Source organism: Sus scrofa, chromosome 7, assembly GCF_054392235.1.
Source record: "Sus scrofa isolate SSC_HxYL_T2T_F1_AM1 chromosome 7, Sscrofa_HxYL_maternal_Yorkshire_Landrace_v2.0, whole genome shotgun sequence".
Lineage (NCBI taxonomy): Eukaryota > Metazoa > Chordata > Mammalia > Artiodactyla > Suidae > Sus > Sus scrofa.
The window spans coordinates 39,338,969-39,357,013 of NC_139389.1; the positions used below are offsets into that span (position 1 = coordinate 39,338,969).

General features: G+C 46.1%; 1 protein-coding gene across 14 annotated transcripts in view; it reads left to right on the top strand.

Moving 5' to 3' along the window:
- BLTP3A (bridge-like lipid transfer protein family member 3A) overlaps nucleotides 1-18,045 on the top strand; it is a 68,474-nt gene that overhangs the window by 41,850 nt on the left and 8,579 nt on the right. For 4 of the 14 annotated variants that reach the window (XM_084967823.1, XM_084967827.1, XM_021098612.2 and 1 more), the window contains exons 6-17: nucleotides 145-285; nucleotides 718-888; nucleotides 1,550-1,748; nucleotides 8,008-8,094; nucleotides 9,196-9,366; nucleotides 9,780-9,919; nucleotides 10,323-10,464; nucleotides 10,717-10,910; nucleotides 11,124-12,580; nucleotides 14,470-14,666; nucleotides 16,552-16,706; nucleotides 16,790-16,940. In XM_084967823.1, coding sequence (XP_084823949.1) covers nucleotides 145-285; nucleotides 718-888; nucleotides 1,550-1,748; nucleotides 8,008-8,094; nucleotides 9,196-9,366; nucleotides 9,780-9,919; nucleotides 10,323-10,464; nucleotides 10,717-10,910; nucleotides 11,124-12,580; nucleotides 14,470-14,666; nucleotides 16,552-16,706; nucleotides 16,790-16,940 — 3,205 coding nt within the window. Of the gene's footprint in view, nucleotides 1-144; nucleotides 286-717; nucleotides 889-1,549; nucleotides 1,749-8,007; nucleotides 8,095-9,195; nucleotides 9,367-9,779; nucleotides 9,920-10,322; nucleotides 10,465-10,716; nucleotides 10,911-11,123; nucleotides 12,581-14,469; nucleotides 14,667-16,551; nucleotides 16,707-16,789; nucleotides 17,316-18,045 lie in introns of all 14 variants that reach the window. The other 10 variants (XM_084967834.1, XM_084967832.1, XM_084967833.1 and 7 more) reach the window with 4 other exon arrangements.

Here is an 18,045-nt window from a genome sequence, read left to right on the forward strand (position 1 = left end):
ACGGATCTCTGATCCACTGCCTTCTGCGGGGACGGTCCCAGCTGAGAATGCTGGGTCTCTGCCTTGCTATTCTCTTTCTCTTGGACTTCCTTCCTCTTAATTAATTTCATCCGCAGAATTAAGGGATTTTACTCTCTCTCCTAGGTTTTAACATTTAAGGAGATCACTTGGCAAACACTTCGAATTGAGGCAGATGCTACAGACAATGGTGATCAGGACCCAGTCACCACTCCACTGAGGCTTATTACCAACCAAGGCAGGATCCAAATAGCCCTTAAGAGAAGAGTGAGTGTGTTCCCTGACCTCATGAAAACTTCCATCTGTGATTCTCCTGGACAGCCTGGGAGTGGGTGTTTCTTCCTTCCTGAATGTTCTTGGCCCCTAGAATGACATTTGAAAGGGGAGGGCCTGCAATTCAATGTTGCACTGTATCCACTGATGGGAGAACACTCCCACCTCCCTGACATTATGATTTTGGAAACCACCGTTTTTACCCACATGTAGAGAGACATAGCCAGCCGACAATTGATGATTGCTGCTTCCTGTCTCTCACAGAAAGCTTTAGCAGTTTTATAAGAAATTGACTCTCCAAAGTGCTTGATACTTTCATGAATTGGGGATTGAAGAGCCATCTTTGAAATTGGTTGGGCAGTAGTCACTGTGAGGAGTTGGAGTGGTACCAGCCGTGGAACCCTGTGTTCTTTGTGGCCCCTTCAGACCAAAGATTGCAATGTGATAGCCTCCAAGCTGATGTTCCTGTTGGATGACCTGCTCTGGGTGCTGACTGACTCACAGCTCAAGGCTATGATGAAATATGCAGAGTCACTGAGTGAGGCCATGGAGAAGTCAGCCCAGCAGAGAAAGAGCCTGGCCCCTGAACCTGCACAGGTTAGAGGCAAAACAGTTACCCTTGGTGGGGATGAGAAATGGGAGGCTGAACCTAATTCATACCTGCATCAGTAGAGTCTAGACTTTACTAGGTTTATTTGGGGGAATTTGTCATTCACTTCTGGATGCGCATAGGCTTTGCCCGTGCATCTGACTTACTTATTCTATTCATTGGGTACCTCTAGTGTTTTAGGTATACGGTGCTAGCCACTGGAAAGCCTCTTGTTCCTGTCCTCGGAATTCTCTCTGTCCTAAAATGGGGACCATAAACAAGTTATTACAATATGATGTGATAAGTGCTCTAATAGAAGTAAACCCTGTGCCCTGAGAGCACAAAGAGGCATCCAACTCCCTGGACTGAATGAGGGCATTTAGGGAAGACTTCCTGGAGGAGGTGTTTTAGCATCTCTCAGCTAAGTCTTGGGGGCTGAGGGCTTAGAAGGCAATTCTAATCTCAGAACAGTGCTCCTACAGTTATTAGACTGATTATAACTGGGTTTTTTGCGGTGTGGGACAGACCTAAGTGAGCTACCAGGTCAACAGTTATGAAGGGGCATCTTGTCAGTTTGTGGTTTTCTTCAGGCTGAACTAAAGCTTCAAGAAGGCCAGCAAGGAGGCTCTGTGGGCCTGGACTTCTTGTTTTTCTCTCTGTTGCATGTAGATCACCCCACCCGCTCCCAGTGCCCAGCAGTCCTGGGCCCCGGCGTTTGCTGGCAGCCAGGGGAGCAGCAGCAGCAGCAGCAGTAGCAGCCGCCTCAGCCAGTACTTTGAGAAATTTGATGTGAAAGAGTCCTCCTACCATCTGCTCGTCTCCCGCCTGGACCTGCACATTTGTGATGACAGCCAGTCCCGAGAGCCAGGTATCCATGAGGCCTGAGCCTGGGCGGGGTGGTCCACCAGTGCCTTCAGCTCTGGGCAAAGCCTGGGGATGGAAGGCTCTTTTCAAGACTCTTTGGACTACTTTGGCTTCCTTGGGCCTCAGTGCTCCTCTGGCAGTTCTGTCAGCTAGTGCTCTTTTAAGCTACAGCAGAACCACCTGTGATACTTAGTAAGCTACAGCTGCCAGGCTTCTTCCCAGACCCACTAAATTGGAATTGTGAGGGCTAGAGCCCAAGCAATGCATAATTTTTTTTCCCTCCCCTGAGTCCTTTGGGCAATGATAACCACTGGACTAAGCTTTCAGGAAAGTAAATTCAACTATAGGAAACCTTGGAATTTTCAGATCTTTGATCAATAGTCATGTGTAAATGTTTTCTTCCCAAGCATGAAAGTCATGCTGTTTGTTTGTTTGTTTGTTTGTTTTAAATGGCCACACCCATAGCATCTGGAAACTCCTGGGGCAGGGATTGAGTCTGAGCCACAGCTGCGACCTCTACCACAGCTGCAGCAGCACCAGATCCTTTAACCCATGGCTCCAGGCCAGGGATCAAAACCCCACCTCCCCAGCAACCTGAGCCTCTGCAGTCAGATTCTTAACCCACTGCACCACAGTGGAAACTCCCTATGCTGTGTTTTTGTCATATTTTTTCATCCATGGAGCAACAGGTATTACATACACATATACATTTATTCAGAATGAAAAAGTGACTCATTTCTTTCCTTCATTAGCCTTAGGGAAATCACTTCATCTCCCCGAGTTTCTTCATTTGTGAACTTGAGTTAAATCGTATCTTACTTGGAGTTCCTGTTGTGGCTTAGTGGTTAATGAACCTGACTAGTATCCACGAGGACTCGGGTTCGATCCCTGGACTCGCTCAGTGGATTAAGGATCCGGCGTTGCCATGAGCTGTGGTGTAGGTCACAGATGCAGCTTGGATGTCACAGTGCTGTGGCTGTGGCGTAGGTTGGCAGTTACAGCTTCGATTCAACCCCTAGCCTGGGAACCTCCATATGCTGCTGGTGCGGCCCTTAAAAAAAAAAAAAAAAAAAAAAGACCGAAAAAAATCACATCTTACTCATTTACCTCACAGGTTGTTATCAGGCTCAAATGAAATAATAGACTGAATTTGGAGAACCTTAGTCATAGGCAACTTCTTAGGTGTTATTATTTCTCTGATGCTGGTTCCTTCAATACTTTGTCCCCCCTCTACTCCCCTTTGCTACCTGCTCTTGGTTTTAGATGCTGTCATGTGGTAGATTGTGCTCTTGTTCCCTTATCCTCTCCGAAGGTTCTGTTTCTCACGCCTGTGGCAAGCGGAAGGTCCCAGGCTGGGGATCAAACCTGCACCACAGCAGTGACCTGAGCCACTGCAATGACAACACTGGATCCTTAACCCTCTGAGCCACGTGGTAACTCGTATGGTTACCTAGGAGTAGCCATCAATTCCTTTTCCTTGGGGAAACCTACTGCCTCTTCTTGCTGGGGCACCAAACCTGACTGTCTCTCTTGGTTTGCTATACTTTGGTCTTGAAGTAACTTCAGCCCCTCTCTGCTCTCAACATGGAACAGCTGGAAGGAGCAGTAACAGCAGAAAGATTGCTTTTGCCTTCACAGGAAATAAGTTACTCACTGGTTTGCCACGTACTAGTTTTGGAAATTCTTTGCTAAAATTATTATTATTTTGTTTGGTTGTTCCTTCCAAGTGTTACTATAAAGACCTTGGGGGTTTAGTTTTGTTTTTAATCCTTTCAGAATTTTTTTTTTTCTTTTTAAGAGCCATACCCATGGCATATGAAAGTTACCAAGGCAGGAGTTGAATATGAGCTGCAGCTGTGACTTACACCACAGCCTCAGTAGTGCAGATCCTTTAGTCCACTGTGCCAGACTGGAGATTGAACCCGCACCTCCTCAGCCACTCGAGCCAATATGATCAGATTCTTTTTTTTTTAATTTTTTTTTTTTTTTAATGCCCCACACATGGAGGTGTGGCATACAGAAGTTCCTAGGCTAGGTGTCTGATTGGAGCTGCAGCTGCCAGCCTATGCCACAGCCACAGCAACAGGATCCAAGTCATGTCTGCGACCTATACCACAGCTCATGGTAACACTGGATCCTTAACCCACTGACTGAGGCATGTGGAAGTTCTGGGGCCAGGGGTTGAACCTGCACCATAGTAATAACAGTGCCAGATCCTTAACCAGCTGGGCCACCAGGGAACTCCCATCCTTTTGCTTGTTGAGGGCTACATATCACTGTTCTGTTTGTGTGGCAGGGTCCTATAATCTACACCAAGATGTGAAGGACTAGCCTCCCCTGAAGCCCCCATTTGTTTATTAAGCTAAGTTAATCTACTTGGTGGAGTTTAGGGAAGTTTTGGAAGAGATGCTTTTAGATGGGGGATAACTCCCAGCCTACATACCCAGGGATGGTATAGGACTCTGTGAAGGGGCAGGGAACACAGAGTTCTTGTGACTTGGATTTGGGAAGAAAGAAGAAGGAAGAACAGGCGTTTATGGAAGGGTGCTAAGATTCTTTGGAGTTGGGGGACAAGTATAACATTCACATGGGATTTTTAAGATTTAGTCCAAAAAAAGAGTAGAATACCTTGATGGTTATTTGCATATTGATTACATGTTGAAGTGATATTTGGGGCATATTGGTTTAAATAATACATAGTATTAAAATTATTTTCACTTTTTGAAAAAAATGTTTTTTAAGTACTATAAGAAAATTTTAAATTTCTTATGTGGCTCACATTATATTTCTATTGGCTAGTGTTGCTCTAGAACTCTCTTCTAATATGGAAGCCAGTAGCCAATGTGCCTATTTGAATTAAAATCAAAGTTAAATAAAATTAAAGATTCATTTCCTCATTTGCGCCAGCCACACTTCAAGCACTCATTATAGTCTATGGACCATAGAAGGTGTTCTTTTGGACAGTGCTGTTCTAGAGATTCCTTGAAGGCTACATCTCTCTGCTTTATCACTTAGGGACATCATAGCCTGGATGTTGGGGCCCCTAACACACCCATCTATCCCCTGGTACTGGAGGTGAAGTTATTAGAGACATGGCAGGTCACTGGGGACAGCTTGGCTTGAGATGGGGCAGCAGTGTCCCTTAAAATCAAACTGGAGCAGCTTGCCCTTCAGGCTTCCAGGAGGAGGTTGGTGGTTGATGGGGTAAAGAGTGTCACCTGCATCTTTTTCTTTTTGCTTTTTAGGGCTGCACCCACGCATATGGAAGTTTCCTAGGCTGTGGGTCAAATCAGAGCTACAGCTGCCGGCCTACACCACAGCCACAGCAATGTGGGATCCGAGCCATGTCTGTGACCTACACCACAGCTAACAGTAATGCTGGATTCTTAACCCACTGAGCGAGGCCAGGGATTGAACCTGAAACCTCATGGATCCTAGCTGTGTTTGTTAACCACTGAGCCATGACAGAATCTCCCAATCTACCTCTTTTTAACTGTTTCCCCTCTGGATAAGGGCTGTGAGCAAAACTTTCTTTACCTCTCTTAAGGCTAAGCTCTTCTCTTCTCACCTGCTCACTGGAGAATTTTAACTAGTCATTTATGTATACCATTTACCATTTATGTGTCATGTATGGTTATGTGTTTATAATTAAATATATTGGTAATTGATAATTACTTTTGATTTCAGTTTTATACCTTATTTTATTATGCTCAGTCTGTGTGGTTTACTGTTCTTTTAGTTCCAAATAAATCCAATGGAGGGAGCATGGCTGTGAATCCCTCTCCCTCTGGTAGCCTAGGTAATGCATATCACCCCACAGCAGGTAAAGAGCACAGCAGGTGCTCTTTTAAAGAGATATATATTTATTGAGATATAATTCACATACCATACAATTCATCCGTTTAGAATATACAGTTCAGTGTTTTAAAGTATATTCATAGGGCTGTGTGATCATCACCACGATTTAAGTTTAGAACATTTTTGGCATCCCTGAAAGAAACTCTGTATCTTTTAGCTGTCACTGCCCACTTCACAGCTCTACCTAACCACTGATCTTTCTGTCTTGATGCTTGCCTATTCTGAACAGTGAAAACTGGTTCTTCGGTGAGGGGTGGGGGTGAAAAAAATCTCAGGTATACACGGGTGTTTCCATTGTGGCTCAGTGGTAATGAACCCAACTAGTATCCATAAGGATGTGGGTTCGTTCCGTGACCTCCCTCAGTGAGTTAAGGACCCAGTGTTGCTGTGAGCTGTGGTATATAGGTTGCAGATGCAGCGTGGATCCCACGTTGCTGTGGCTATGATGTAGGCTGGTGGCTGCAGCTCAAATTTGACCCCTAGCCTGGGAACCTCCATATGCCGCAGGGGTGGCCTTAAAAAGACAAAAAAAATTTTTTTAAATTAAAAATTTGATTACATCACTATTATGTATTTATATAAATTGCTAAATTGCATGTGAATCTGTACATCATAATTTATCTAAGAAATAAATTACATTAAAAGTTACTCAGGAAGTTAGCATTGTGGCTCAGCGGTAACAAGACTGACTAGTATCCTTGAGGATGGTTTGATCCCTGGCCTCATTCAGTGGGTTAAGGATCTGGAGTTGCCATGAGTGGTGAGCTGCGGTGTAGGTCACAGACACGGCTGAGATCCTGTGTTGCTGTAGTGTAGGCCGGCAGCTGTAGCTCTGTTTTGATCCCTAGCCTGGAAACTTCCATATACTGCAGGTGCAGCCCTAAAAAAAAAAAGGCCAAAAAAAAAGTTACTCAGCAAATATAGTTATAAAGTTAAGTAGTATTAATAGCTTTTTTTTTTTTTTCTTCTTTTTTAGAGCTGTACCTGAGGCATATGGAGGTTCCCAAAGTAAGGGTCAAATTGGAGCTGCAGCTGCTGGCCTATACCACAGCCATAGCAAAGCAAGATCCAAGCCACATCTGCAATACACCACAGCTCATGGCAATGCCAGATTCTTAACCCACTAAGAGAGGCCAGGGATCAAACCCGAATCCTCATAGATACTAGTTGGGTCCGTTACTGCTAAGCTACAATGGGAATTCCAGCTTTAAATTTTTTAATTTAACTTTTAAAAGAATTACTTATTTTTATTTTTGTTATTTTGGCCACACCCATGGCATATGGAAGTTCCCAGGCCAGGGATGGAATCCGAGCTGCATCTGTGACAGCTTGCAACAACGCTGGATCCTTAACCCACTGAGTAGGACCAGGGATCAAACCCACATCCTCATGGATTCTAGTCACGTTCTTAACCTGCTGAGCCACAACAGGAACTCTCCTACTTAGTATTTCTTAACTTTGCATTTAATAAGAGGAAAAAGCTTTATTTTTATTCTTTTTTGTGTACAAAGCACAACAGACATATAGTACATGAGATACATAGTATATCTGTGGTATTAAATTTCATAGAAAGGAGCCAATTGGGAAAAAAAATCTGAACAGATTCCTAAGAGGTGGTAATTATGAAAAAAGAGTTGAGAATCAGGAACATTGGTGCAGGTGTGTCTTTGATTAGTCCAGAACTTGGGGTGGTGATGTCTGGATTGGATAGAAATGACCCTCCTGGTTGTAGGTGTACCAGCCTACAGCTGAGGATGATGTGTTTCCCATCATCTGGAGTAGGATGGAAGCACAGAACAGGGTGGGCAGGCAGCACATCTATGCAGAAGAAATAGGCCATGTTCTTACAATTCTTTTTTTTTTTTTTTTTTTTTGTCTTTTTGCCATTTTTTAGGCCGCTCCCACGGCATATGGAGGTTCCCAGGCTAGGGGTCCAATCAGAGCTGTAGCTGCCAGCCTACACCGCAGACACAGCAATGCAGGATCCCAGTCTCGTCTGCAACCTACACCACAGCTCACGGCAATGCTGGATACTCAACCCACTGAGAGAGTTCAGGGATCGAACCTTTGCCCTCATGGATGCTAGTCAGATTCGTTTCTGCTGAGCCACGATGGGAACTCCATGAGTTTTGCATTTTTTGCCTTTCGTCTTTCTGAAAGTTGGCAGCCACTTACAGAGACAATGGAATATGCTTCTTCTTTTAAATCTTTTAGAGAACGTCCATTGCAATTCAAAAGAACAGGGCCTCAGCCTTGCAGATCACCTGATATCATGGCCTTTGAGCTGTACTTGTGTATCAGCCAGACTTTGGAGCTGACCCTTAGGAGGACTTTTAAGTGCTTCCAGTGGTATTTAGACCCCTTCGTGCTTTCTGCTGCTTTTCATCTTTAATTTTCTTTTATAGGTGTCTCTGCAAACAGACTCATGGGTGGTGCAATGCAGCTTACTTTCCGCAAGATGGCATTTGACTATTACCCCTTCCACTCGGCAGGTAGGAGAATTCTGAATGGGAGCAGTTTTAGCCTAGCCTCGGAGTTGAGGGCAGATGCCTGGGTTCATGCTGACTGTCCAGCAGGAGGGTGCCAGGGATTGCAGCACATGCTCAGAGAGGTGTTGTCTTTTTCAAGAGGACATCTTCTGGAAATTTGCAGAGTCTACTACTGATGACTGTCTGTCATTGATGAGTAGATGTATGAGGGGAGACAGTGCGGAGAGATGTTGCTTTTGATCCTGTGCTCTGCCTCTTACTTCCACTAGTTTTAGGGCCTCTCCAATAGTCCATAGTCAAAGATGGCAGCAGTCCGTATCTGGCCTGCAGGGAGCCTTAGAGAAAAAGCGCATATAGAATCCAGAAGAACTTGAGTGCTCTCACTAATTTTTTTTTTTTTTTTGTCTTTTTGTCTTTTGTTGTTGCTGTTGTTGCTATTTCTTGGGCCGCTCCCGCGGCATATGGAGGTTCCCAGGCTAGGGGTTGAATCGGAGCTGCAGCCACCGGCCTACGCCAGAGCCACAGCAACGCGGGATCCGAGCCGCATCTGCAACCTACGCCACAGCTCAAGGCAACGCCAGATCCTTTAACCCACTGAGCAAGGCCAGGGATCGAACCTGCAACCTCATGGTTCCTAGTCGGATTCGTTAACCACTGCGCCACGACGGGAACTCCCGCTCACTAATTTTTACTTATCCCAGAGAATTTTGGATTGGGGGGGAGGGATCAGATTCTGTTTTGTTTTTTTTTTTGTTTTTGTTTTTTTTTTTGTCTTTTTAGGGCCACACTTGTGGCATATGGAGGTTCCTAGGCTAGGGGTTGAATCGGAGCTGTAGCCACTGGCCTACGCCACTGCCACAGCAATGCCAGATCTGAGCCATGTCTGCGACCTACACCACAGCTCATGGCAATGCCAGATCTTTAACGCACTGAGTGAGACCAGGGATTGAACCTGTGTCCTCATGGATACTAGTCAGATTCATTTCCATTAAGCCATGACGGGGACTCCCAGATTCTGAACTATGGAAAATTATACCAATGGAAAAGAAAAATTGTGACATTGGATCATGACCTTAGTGGGAATCGCTTTGTTTTATGGCACAGGTGATAACTGCAAACATTGGGTACGTCACTGTGAGGCCATGGAGACCCGAGGCCAGTGGGCCCAGAAGCTGGTGATGGAATTTCAGAGTAAAGTGGAGAAGTGGCATGAGGAGACAGGTCTGAAACCACCCTGGCACCTGGGGGTAGACTCTCCTTTCCGGAGGAAAGCAGGTGGGTTATGAGGAGCTGAAGGACTCCCATTGCTTAGCCTCTTGACATTGACCTTTGAATATCCAGTGATGATAAAGCACTGAACTGGCTGCTTATCCCAACTTAGGCCCAGCTCAGTATTCCAACTTTATCCCATGAAGAGACATCCGTGACTTTGTTGTTTACAGCGTCCTTTTGTCTCCAAGGATAGCTGCGCTGTTGAAGAGAGGTTGTTAATCACCTCTGTTCAGTGGCATGTTGTCTTGGTCTTAAGGAGACTACGGTTTTTTAGTTCCCTCCAGGGCCTTGCCAGGGTTAAGCTTTCTTTCCTACATAAAGCGTTAATGAACTTAGGGGTTTTACTCTCCGAATTCTCTTAATAATGAGAGTTGAATGTATCTGATTCCTTCTCCCACCTTCTTATTTTTACATAGATTCTCTCTCCAGTCCTCGAAAGATCCCCCTTGAGAGAAGCCCCTCTCAGGGCCGACAGGCTGTCTTTCGGCCCCCCGCATGGAATCGCTTGCGTTCCAGCTGCTTGGTTATCCGCGTGGATGACTTGGACATCCACCAGGTGAGGAGCGCAGGGCACGGGGGGCAGGGTTGGAACCGGGTGGAGCCACTCATTGGAAGGGCAGCCAGTGGGACCAAGGTTAAGGAATTCAGGGGCTGTTGCCTTCCCTTCCGGGTGGATTTCACACCAGGGCCTGTTTCTTGCTGTGCGTGGCTGCTGAGGTCAGGACTGGGGATCCCCCACTTTCCTCCCGCTACCCCACTGCAAAGCTTTCACTGAACAGGCGACCTCATAGGCAGTGCGGGCCAGGGGTGGGAGTGCCTGGAATAACAGTGAAAAGCGCTGTGCTCCCGTGACAGACTTGGGAAGAACGTGGAGGCTTTGGCCTCCTACCTCAGAGGAGATTGAGGAAATTGTATTCTGGGTGCTATACAGACGCTAACAGCCATCTGTGGTTGCATAGGTTTCTACCGCTGGACAGCCAAGTAAGAAGCCATCTACCCTTCTCTCCTGCAGTCGGAAGCTTCACAACCTGCCCACTCAGGTCTCGGCCGTCCACATTGAGTTCACGGAGTACTACTTCCCAGATAATCAGGAGCTTCCAGGTGAGCATCTGCTCTGGGCATTTCTTATGGTCAGGCGCATACTCTTCACACTTGTCAGCCATGGGGCCTCTGCTTATATTCTCATGTTAGGAGTTTTAGATGTTTGAGGTAGTTTAGCACATCTTTGTTGAAAACTCTGCCCTGTGTAAAAATGTACCTTTGCTCTTTTGATAATAAATTGAACGTTAGCTGGTAAATAAGAGCAGAGCTGCTGCTTCATACATGGCAGTTCTTTTCTTCCCTGCTTTCCAGTTCCCTGTCCCAACCTCTACATTCAGTTAAACGGTCTGACATTTACGGTGGATCCTGTCAGCTTGCTCTGGGGAAACCTCTTCTGCCTGGATTTATACCACAGCTTGGAGCAGTTCAAAGCTATCTACAAACTGGAAGATCCAAGCCAGAAGGATGAACACGTGGACATTCGACTGGATGCCTTCTGGTTGAAGGTGGGGAGAGGGCGGGATTTTTGTTCCCTGTTGGCAGCCACAGCTGCATTTCTGCATTGGCTATAATCCAGGGGTCTGTCCTGGCCGTTTGATAGAAGTGAAGGAAAACAGTTTTACAGCCCAGAGGGTCTTTCAGGTGTGTGTTAATGGTGGGTGGTGGAGTTGCTCAGATGGCCATTCTGAATTGAGTTTCATTTCATTGTCTCTCTGAAGGTAAGCTTCCCGCTGGAGAAGAGAGAGCAGGCTGGGTTGCATCGTCCCCAGGCCCTTGTCTTCTCTGCCTCAGGCATGACTGCCACCAATACACGTCATGCCCCACACTGTAGCTGTCCAGACCTCCAGAGTCTTTTCCGGGGTTTTGCTGCTGCTGAGTTCTTTCATTCCAATTATGTTCAGTTTCCCAAGGTTCCAGGCGGCTTTAGCCTTCTGCACATGCTTTTTTTGCATCATGCTTTCCAAGTGGATTCCCACCTCCCTCAGTCTAGTACCCTCCCTCCCCAGAGGCTCAAGGCCTCCCAGGATCTCTGGTCCGTCTACTTCACCCAGATCTCCTTGGACTTTGAGGGAACAGAGAACTTCAAAGGCCATACCTTGAATTTTGTGGCCCCTTTCCCCTTGTCCATTTGGGCCTGCCTACCCCTCCGCTGGCAGCAAGCCCAGGCACGGAAGCTCCTTCTGGCCACAGAAGGGAGGCTGAAGCCATCAGCCAGCTTTGGCAGTCCTGTCCATTCTGAGGCCTTTGCCCCTGACACCGGGTCCCATCAGAGGTCAAAGACCGAGCATGATTTGAAAAGCCTCTCAGGCCTTACGGAAGTCATGGAGATTCTGAAAGAAGGCGACACTGGTGTGGACAACAAAGGGCCTCTGCCAGAGCTGGAGGATACAGCGGACGTGCATGTGCTTGTACACTCCCCGGCACACGTGCGTGTGCGGCTTGACCACTACCAGTACTTGGCTCTCCTCCGGTTGAAAGAGGTGCTACAGGGTCTGCAGGAGCAGCTGACTAAGGATACAGAGGCTATGACTGGGTCTCCCCTGCAGGACCAGACAGCTTGCATTGGGGTCCTCTTCCCCAGTGCCGAGGTGGCTCTGCTCATGCATCCTGCCCCTGGGACCGTGGAAGCTGACTCCGAGGGTTCAGACACTACCAGCCTCATAGATTCGGAGCTGTCTCCTTCGGAGGATAGGGAGCCGAAGTCTGACGCCTCCTCCGAACAGAGCCCAGCAAGCCCTGAGAAGGTTCTGGAGGATAGTGGCGTGGATAATCCGGATGCATCCCAGGATAGGCCACTGCCTCTCCATAGCAGTGGAGAAATGCAAGACTCAGGTGCTCTTGCACAGCAGGAGGCAGGGAAGGGCCATGAGGCCGTCGATTCCTTAGAGGCCAAGAAACTGAGCAGAACCCAAATGCCTAGCTCCCCAGCTCCGCTGAAGCCCCCAGGTGGCAGGGACACTGCTGTGAATGGACAGAGTGAGCTCATCCCCTTGAAGAACATCGAGGGGGAACTGTCCAGTGCTATTCACATAACCAAGGATGCCACCAAGGAGGCGCTGCATGCCACCATGGACCTCACCAAGGAAGCCGTGTCCCTGACAAAGGATGCCTTTAGTCTGGGCCGCGACCGAATGACCTCCACTGTGCACAGGATGCTGTCTCTGCCTCCAGCCAAGTGAGTGGTTCTCTGCCTCCTTCCCATCACCTCTTCCTCCCCGCTCTGGCCCGGGGGCTCAAGGTCTCCTGCCGTGTGCGCTTGGAGACTGGGGAGCACCACATAGTCCAGGGGCGGGTATAGAGCAGCCTGGTGAATGTGGCAAAGCCTTTAGTTTTCAGAGTTGCCTGTGGGGCAGCGGAGGGACTTTCAGGCTCTTAGGGGATAAAAATATGCCAATTGGAGAGACTTTATTTTCATGATTACATCTGATTTGGTGGTAAGGGGAGAGCCAGAGATTGCGATAAAATAATACAAAATCCCATGGGTTTTCGCATATCACCATATAGCTTGGCCTTCTCTTGGACAGTTTTCAAGTCAACATTTATTGCTTCTTGGCATCAAGTTGTTTTCTCTTTTACTGATTCGCTGTTATTGATACAGAGAGGCTCTATCAGAATAATAATACCTGGCACCTGTGTGATATTTTATTCTTTTCAGTGGGCTCTCATGTAATATTTTGTTTGATTTGACTCCCATGGCAGCCTGGTGAGGTAGCTTCTGATGTTCGTATCCTATTTATAACTGAGGAAACTGAGGCTTCAGAGAGGATGAGCCTTGGATCCTGTATCTTGTAAATAGACAAGCTGGGGCTTTGGACTTGCCCTTTCTAGTGCACCTTTTCAGTATCTGCCAGAGTAACAGAGAAGGAAGAATTCCATCCTTCATTCAACAAATCATTTTTATTTATTTATTTGGCTGTGCCCACAGCATGTAAAAGTTCCAGCCAGGGATCAAACTCAAGCCATAGCAGTGACGCCAGATCTTTAACAGGGCCAGGGATCGAACCCGCATGGATGCTATTCGGGTCTACTAGCTACTGAGCCATGACAGGAGCTCCTATTTTTTGCTTTTTAGGGCTATATCTGCAGCATATGGAAGTTCCCAGGCTAGGGGTCGAGTCAGAGCTGTAGCTGCCAGCCTACACCACAGCCACAGCAACACCAGATCAGAACTACATCTGTGACCTCCACCACTGCTCTCAGCAATGCTGGATCCTTAACCCACTGGGTGAGACCAGGGATCTAACCTGCATCCTCTTGGATACTAGTTGGGTTCTTAAACCACTGAGCCACAACAGGCTCCTAAAGGGTCTTTTAAAGGTTTTTTTAAAGAAACTTCCTCTCTACCTTCCGTTGCTCTCCCCCAGCAAAACTTATGCTCCAGCTGAGTTGAGCTGCTCACTGGTCTCCAGAGGCACTTTTTATTTTCCGGCTCTGTGCCTTTGCTCATTTGTGTCTTCCCCATGGAAGGTCCTCTTCCCTCTTTCACAGTCCAAGGACCACCTCAAACATCGCCTCGTTCCACAGAGCCATTCTTGATCCCTTCTCTTCATCCTTTCCCTTCTTTGTATCGCCCAGCCTTTGGTTTGTATGTGTGACTTATTCCCATGTAATGTTATTTATGTATGTCTCCTCTTTCCTGATAGAATATAAATTCTTTGCAGACAGGGAATGTCTTATTCATCACTTTATTCACTCCCCACCTTGCCCTATGCTTTGTATGGTGCCTTGTTCGCAGAGATTATTCAGCAAATACTTGAGAAATGAACATGGCTGGCCTTGGGTACCAGGGCTCTAGATAGTTGGTCTCTTCTGTTTATGGGAGGACCCTGAATAACCATCACATTTAATGTTGATATGGGAGAACTGCTTGTGCAATTTGAGAGACTGGAATATGAGGATTTGGAACCGCTAGCAGTTGAAATATAGTGTGACTTATAGCAGGTAATAGTTGACATCAAAGTTTATGGATACAGTAACTGGGCTGAAAAGAATGGTATTGCAAGGGAATGGAACAGCATGACTCCTAAGCCTCATTTGTGGTTTTTGTTTCTGTTTTTTAAACAGGGAGCCCGTGGCCAAGATAGATGAGGGGGTGGCAGCCCCAGTAAGTGGAGGTGCAGCCCGACTCCGATTTTTCTCCATGAAGAGGACAGTATCTCAGCAGTCATTTGATGGTGTTTCATTGGATAACAGTGGCCCTGAAGACCGGATTTCTGTGGACAGTGATGGCAGTGAGAGCTTTGTGATGCTCTTAGAGTCTGGTAGGTGGAAGCAGGCCGGCAGAGTTGTAGAGCTCAGAGAGGGTTCTTCCTGCTGCTGTATTCAGACCATCAGGGTCAGAAGGAGCAGAGATAGACCTTTTTTTTTCCTTTTTAGGGCCTTACGTTCCCAGGCCAGGGGTTGAATCAGAACTGCAGCTTCCAGCCTGCGCCACAGCCACAGCAATGCCAGATCTGAGCTGCATCTGTGACCTTGCAACAGCTTGTGGCAATGCTGGATCCTTAAGCCACCGGGCAAGGCCAGGGATCAAACCTTCATCCTCATGGAGACTAGTCAGGTTCTTAACCTCCTGAGCCACAACGGGAACTCCCTAGACATTTTCTTAAACAAAACCAAAATGAGAAAGAAATTTTAGTGGATTTGTAGCTCTGACTTTATCCCCACATCTTCTAGGTTATTGATTAGTACTTGACCTTTATCACAGAACAAGACTCAGATCAAAGAAGAGAGCACTAGTCTTACAGCTTGTAGCCCTAGCAGTAGGACTAACTCTGCAGCTGGTGTCAGTGGCTTGTTGAGTTTGTTGTCTGTTTTTTGTCTAACTATGTATTTTATTGTTGGAAAATTAACTAGGAGCTTTTTGTCTATGATAAACAAGTAACTTTTGGTAATTAGATTAATCACTGCCAGGAGTTACACTGGTTCCTTCAGCTTACTGAAATGAGGACTTTTAAAATCATCCCTTAAGAATATCTAAATGGGAGTTCCCATCATGTTGCAGCAAAAACGAATCCAACTGGGAACCATGAGGTTGTGGGTTCAATCCCTGGCCTTGCTCAGTGGGTTAAGGATCCGGCGTTGTGATCTGTGTTGTAAGTCACAGACTCGGCTTGGATCTGGTGTTGCTGTGGCTATGCTATAGGTTGGCAGCTGCAGTTCTGATTCTACCCCTAGCCTGGGAACTTCCATGTGTTGCAGGTGTGGCTGTGAAAAAAAAAACCTACATGAAAATAAAATAAAAAAAAGAAAGCACTATTTATTAAGCTGGATGTTTGTTGTGTTATTAATATTTTATGGAAAAATCCAAATATTTTAAAAAAGACAGAATAAAATAATGAACCTTCATATACCCATTACTTAGATTCGGTTAATAGGTAAGGACTCATGGCAATCTTGTTTCATGTGTTCTTCTGCTCACTTTCCTGACTCTCATATTAATGTGAAGAAAATCCCAACCATGTCATTTTATCCATAAATATGCATCTCTAGAATATACAGAATTTGTTAAATATTAAACATTTTTAAAAATTATGGTCAAATATACATAGCATAAAATTTACTATCTTGACTATTTTTAAGCTAAACATTAGTGGCATTACATATCTTCAGATCACTGTGCAACCATCACCACTATCTGTTTCCAGAACTCTTGCAAAACTGAAACCCTCTACCCATTAAACCGTAACTCCTCATTCCCTCTTCCCCCAGCCCCTGGCGACCACCATTCTACTTCCTGTCCCTCTGGGTACCTCGTGTAAATGGAATCAGACAGTGTATGTCCTTTTGGGACTGACTCATTTCACTTCATGTCCTTGAGGTTCATTTATGTTGCATGTATGTGTTAGAATTTCCTTCCTTTGTAAGGCTAATATTTACTGTATGTTTCTACCACATTTTGTTTAACCATTCGCCTGTCCATAGACACTTGAGTTGCCTCCATTTACACACTTTTTTAAAAATGTGACCAAATACCATTATCATACTTTTAAAAATTAACAATAATTCCCTAATTCATTAAATATCTAGTTAGTATTCAATTTCCAGTTGTCTCATAAATGTTTTGTTTTGCCTTTACAGTTGTCACTGTTTTTAGAGATTGGACTTGAATAGAACTTTTTAACTTTCTTCTGTTATCTTTTTATGCAGAGTCTGGTCCAGAATCTCTTCCATCAGGATCTCTGCCAAATGTCATAGACAGTGCTGGTGTTCAAGGGAGCCCTGTTGTGGATAGTTATGGCCAGGCGTCACCAGAGGCCAACAGTTCTGTCTCACCCAGTGGGGAGGACCTCAATCTTCACCTGGTCAGGGTTCTGCTTTCTTCTCTGTGGAGGGTAGGCTCTAAGCTGGAAGCCTGGGACTCCACTGAGAGAGTCTGCTTTTACAGGTCTCAGTTCTGGTCCTGAAGGTGAATGCGGTGTCTTTGGGGATTGAACTACGTGGTGAGGACCTGACCGTGGCCCTGCAGGCAGAGGAGCTGACCCTCCAGCAGCTGGGCACCGTGGGACTCTGGCAGTTCCTGCATGGACAGTGCCCGGGTGAGGATGGTGCCCATTCCAAGAGAGCTGGTGGGATTGTTCTGAGGCAGCCATAGCTTAATTTGCTCCTGGCGCTGTGCTCCAAGGGCAGCTACCCTGGGCCTTCTTTCCAGCAGCCATTGGGGGAGGAAGAATTCTGATGAAGCCTGATTCTTGCAAGGGGCCTCCCGGAGCTCTTTCTGGGGCTTTGCATTCAGCAGGCTGTTCTCCATCTTCACTTCCCAGGTGCTCACGAAGCTTATGCATGAGGACAGTGTTCACTTGTTTGTTTGTGAGGCTGCCAACAACAAGCTGTTTCTGATCAGGGAACTTCTGGTTAGGTCCTTTGATATGAATTATCATTTATACTCTAAAAGATAACAGGGGAAAATCTGGGCTTATGCTTTGTTTTAAACAATATTTTAAAAAAATATTGAGTAGAGGAGTTCCTGTTGTGGCTCAGTGGTTAACGAATCCAACTAGGAACCATGAGGTTGCGGGTTCGATCCCTGGCCTTGTTCAGTGGGTTGAGGATCTGGCGTTGCCGTGAGCTGTGGTGTAGGTCGAAGACTTGGCTTGGATCTGGCGTTGCTGTGGCTGTGGTGTAGGCTGGCAGCTACAGCTCCCAATTCGACCTCTAACCCAGGAACTTCCATATGCTGTGGGAACGTACCTAAAAAGCAAAAAAAAAAAAAAAAAAAAAAAAAAAAAAAGTGAGTAGATACTAAAGAATACTTATTATTTATATATACATAGTGTAAAATATTAGCGATACAAAGAACTCATTGTTCCCATTGCCTAGTTTAATAAATAGAACAGCAAGACTAACTTTGAAGTCCCCTTATCCCCTCTCCCTCTCTTGCCTCTCATCTTTCAGAGGGAATCACTATTTTGTATTTATCATTCTCTTGTTTTACTTTACAATTCTTTGCAGGTGTTTGTATCAATGTATTAGTTAGCTTTGCAGGTTTCCAGGTTTTTCTTTTCTTTTCTTTTCTTTTTTGGAATTTCTGCCTTTTTCTAGGGCCACACCTGCGGCATATGGAGGTTCCCAGGCTAGGGGTCTAATCGGAGCTACAGCTGCCGGCCTACGCCAGAGCCACAGCAACAGCGCCAGATCCGAGCT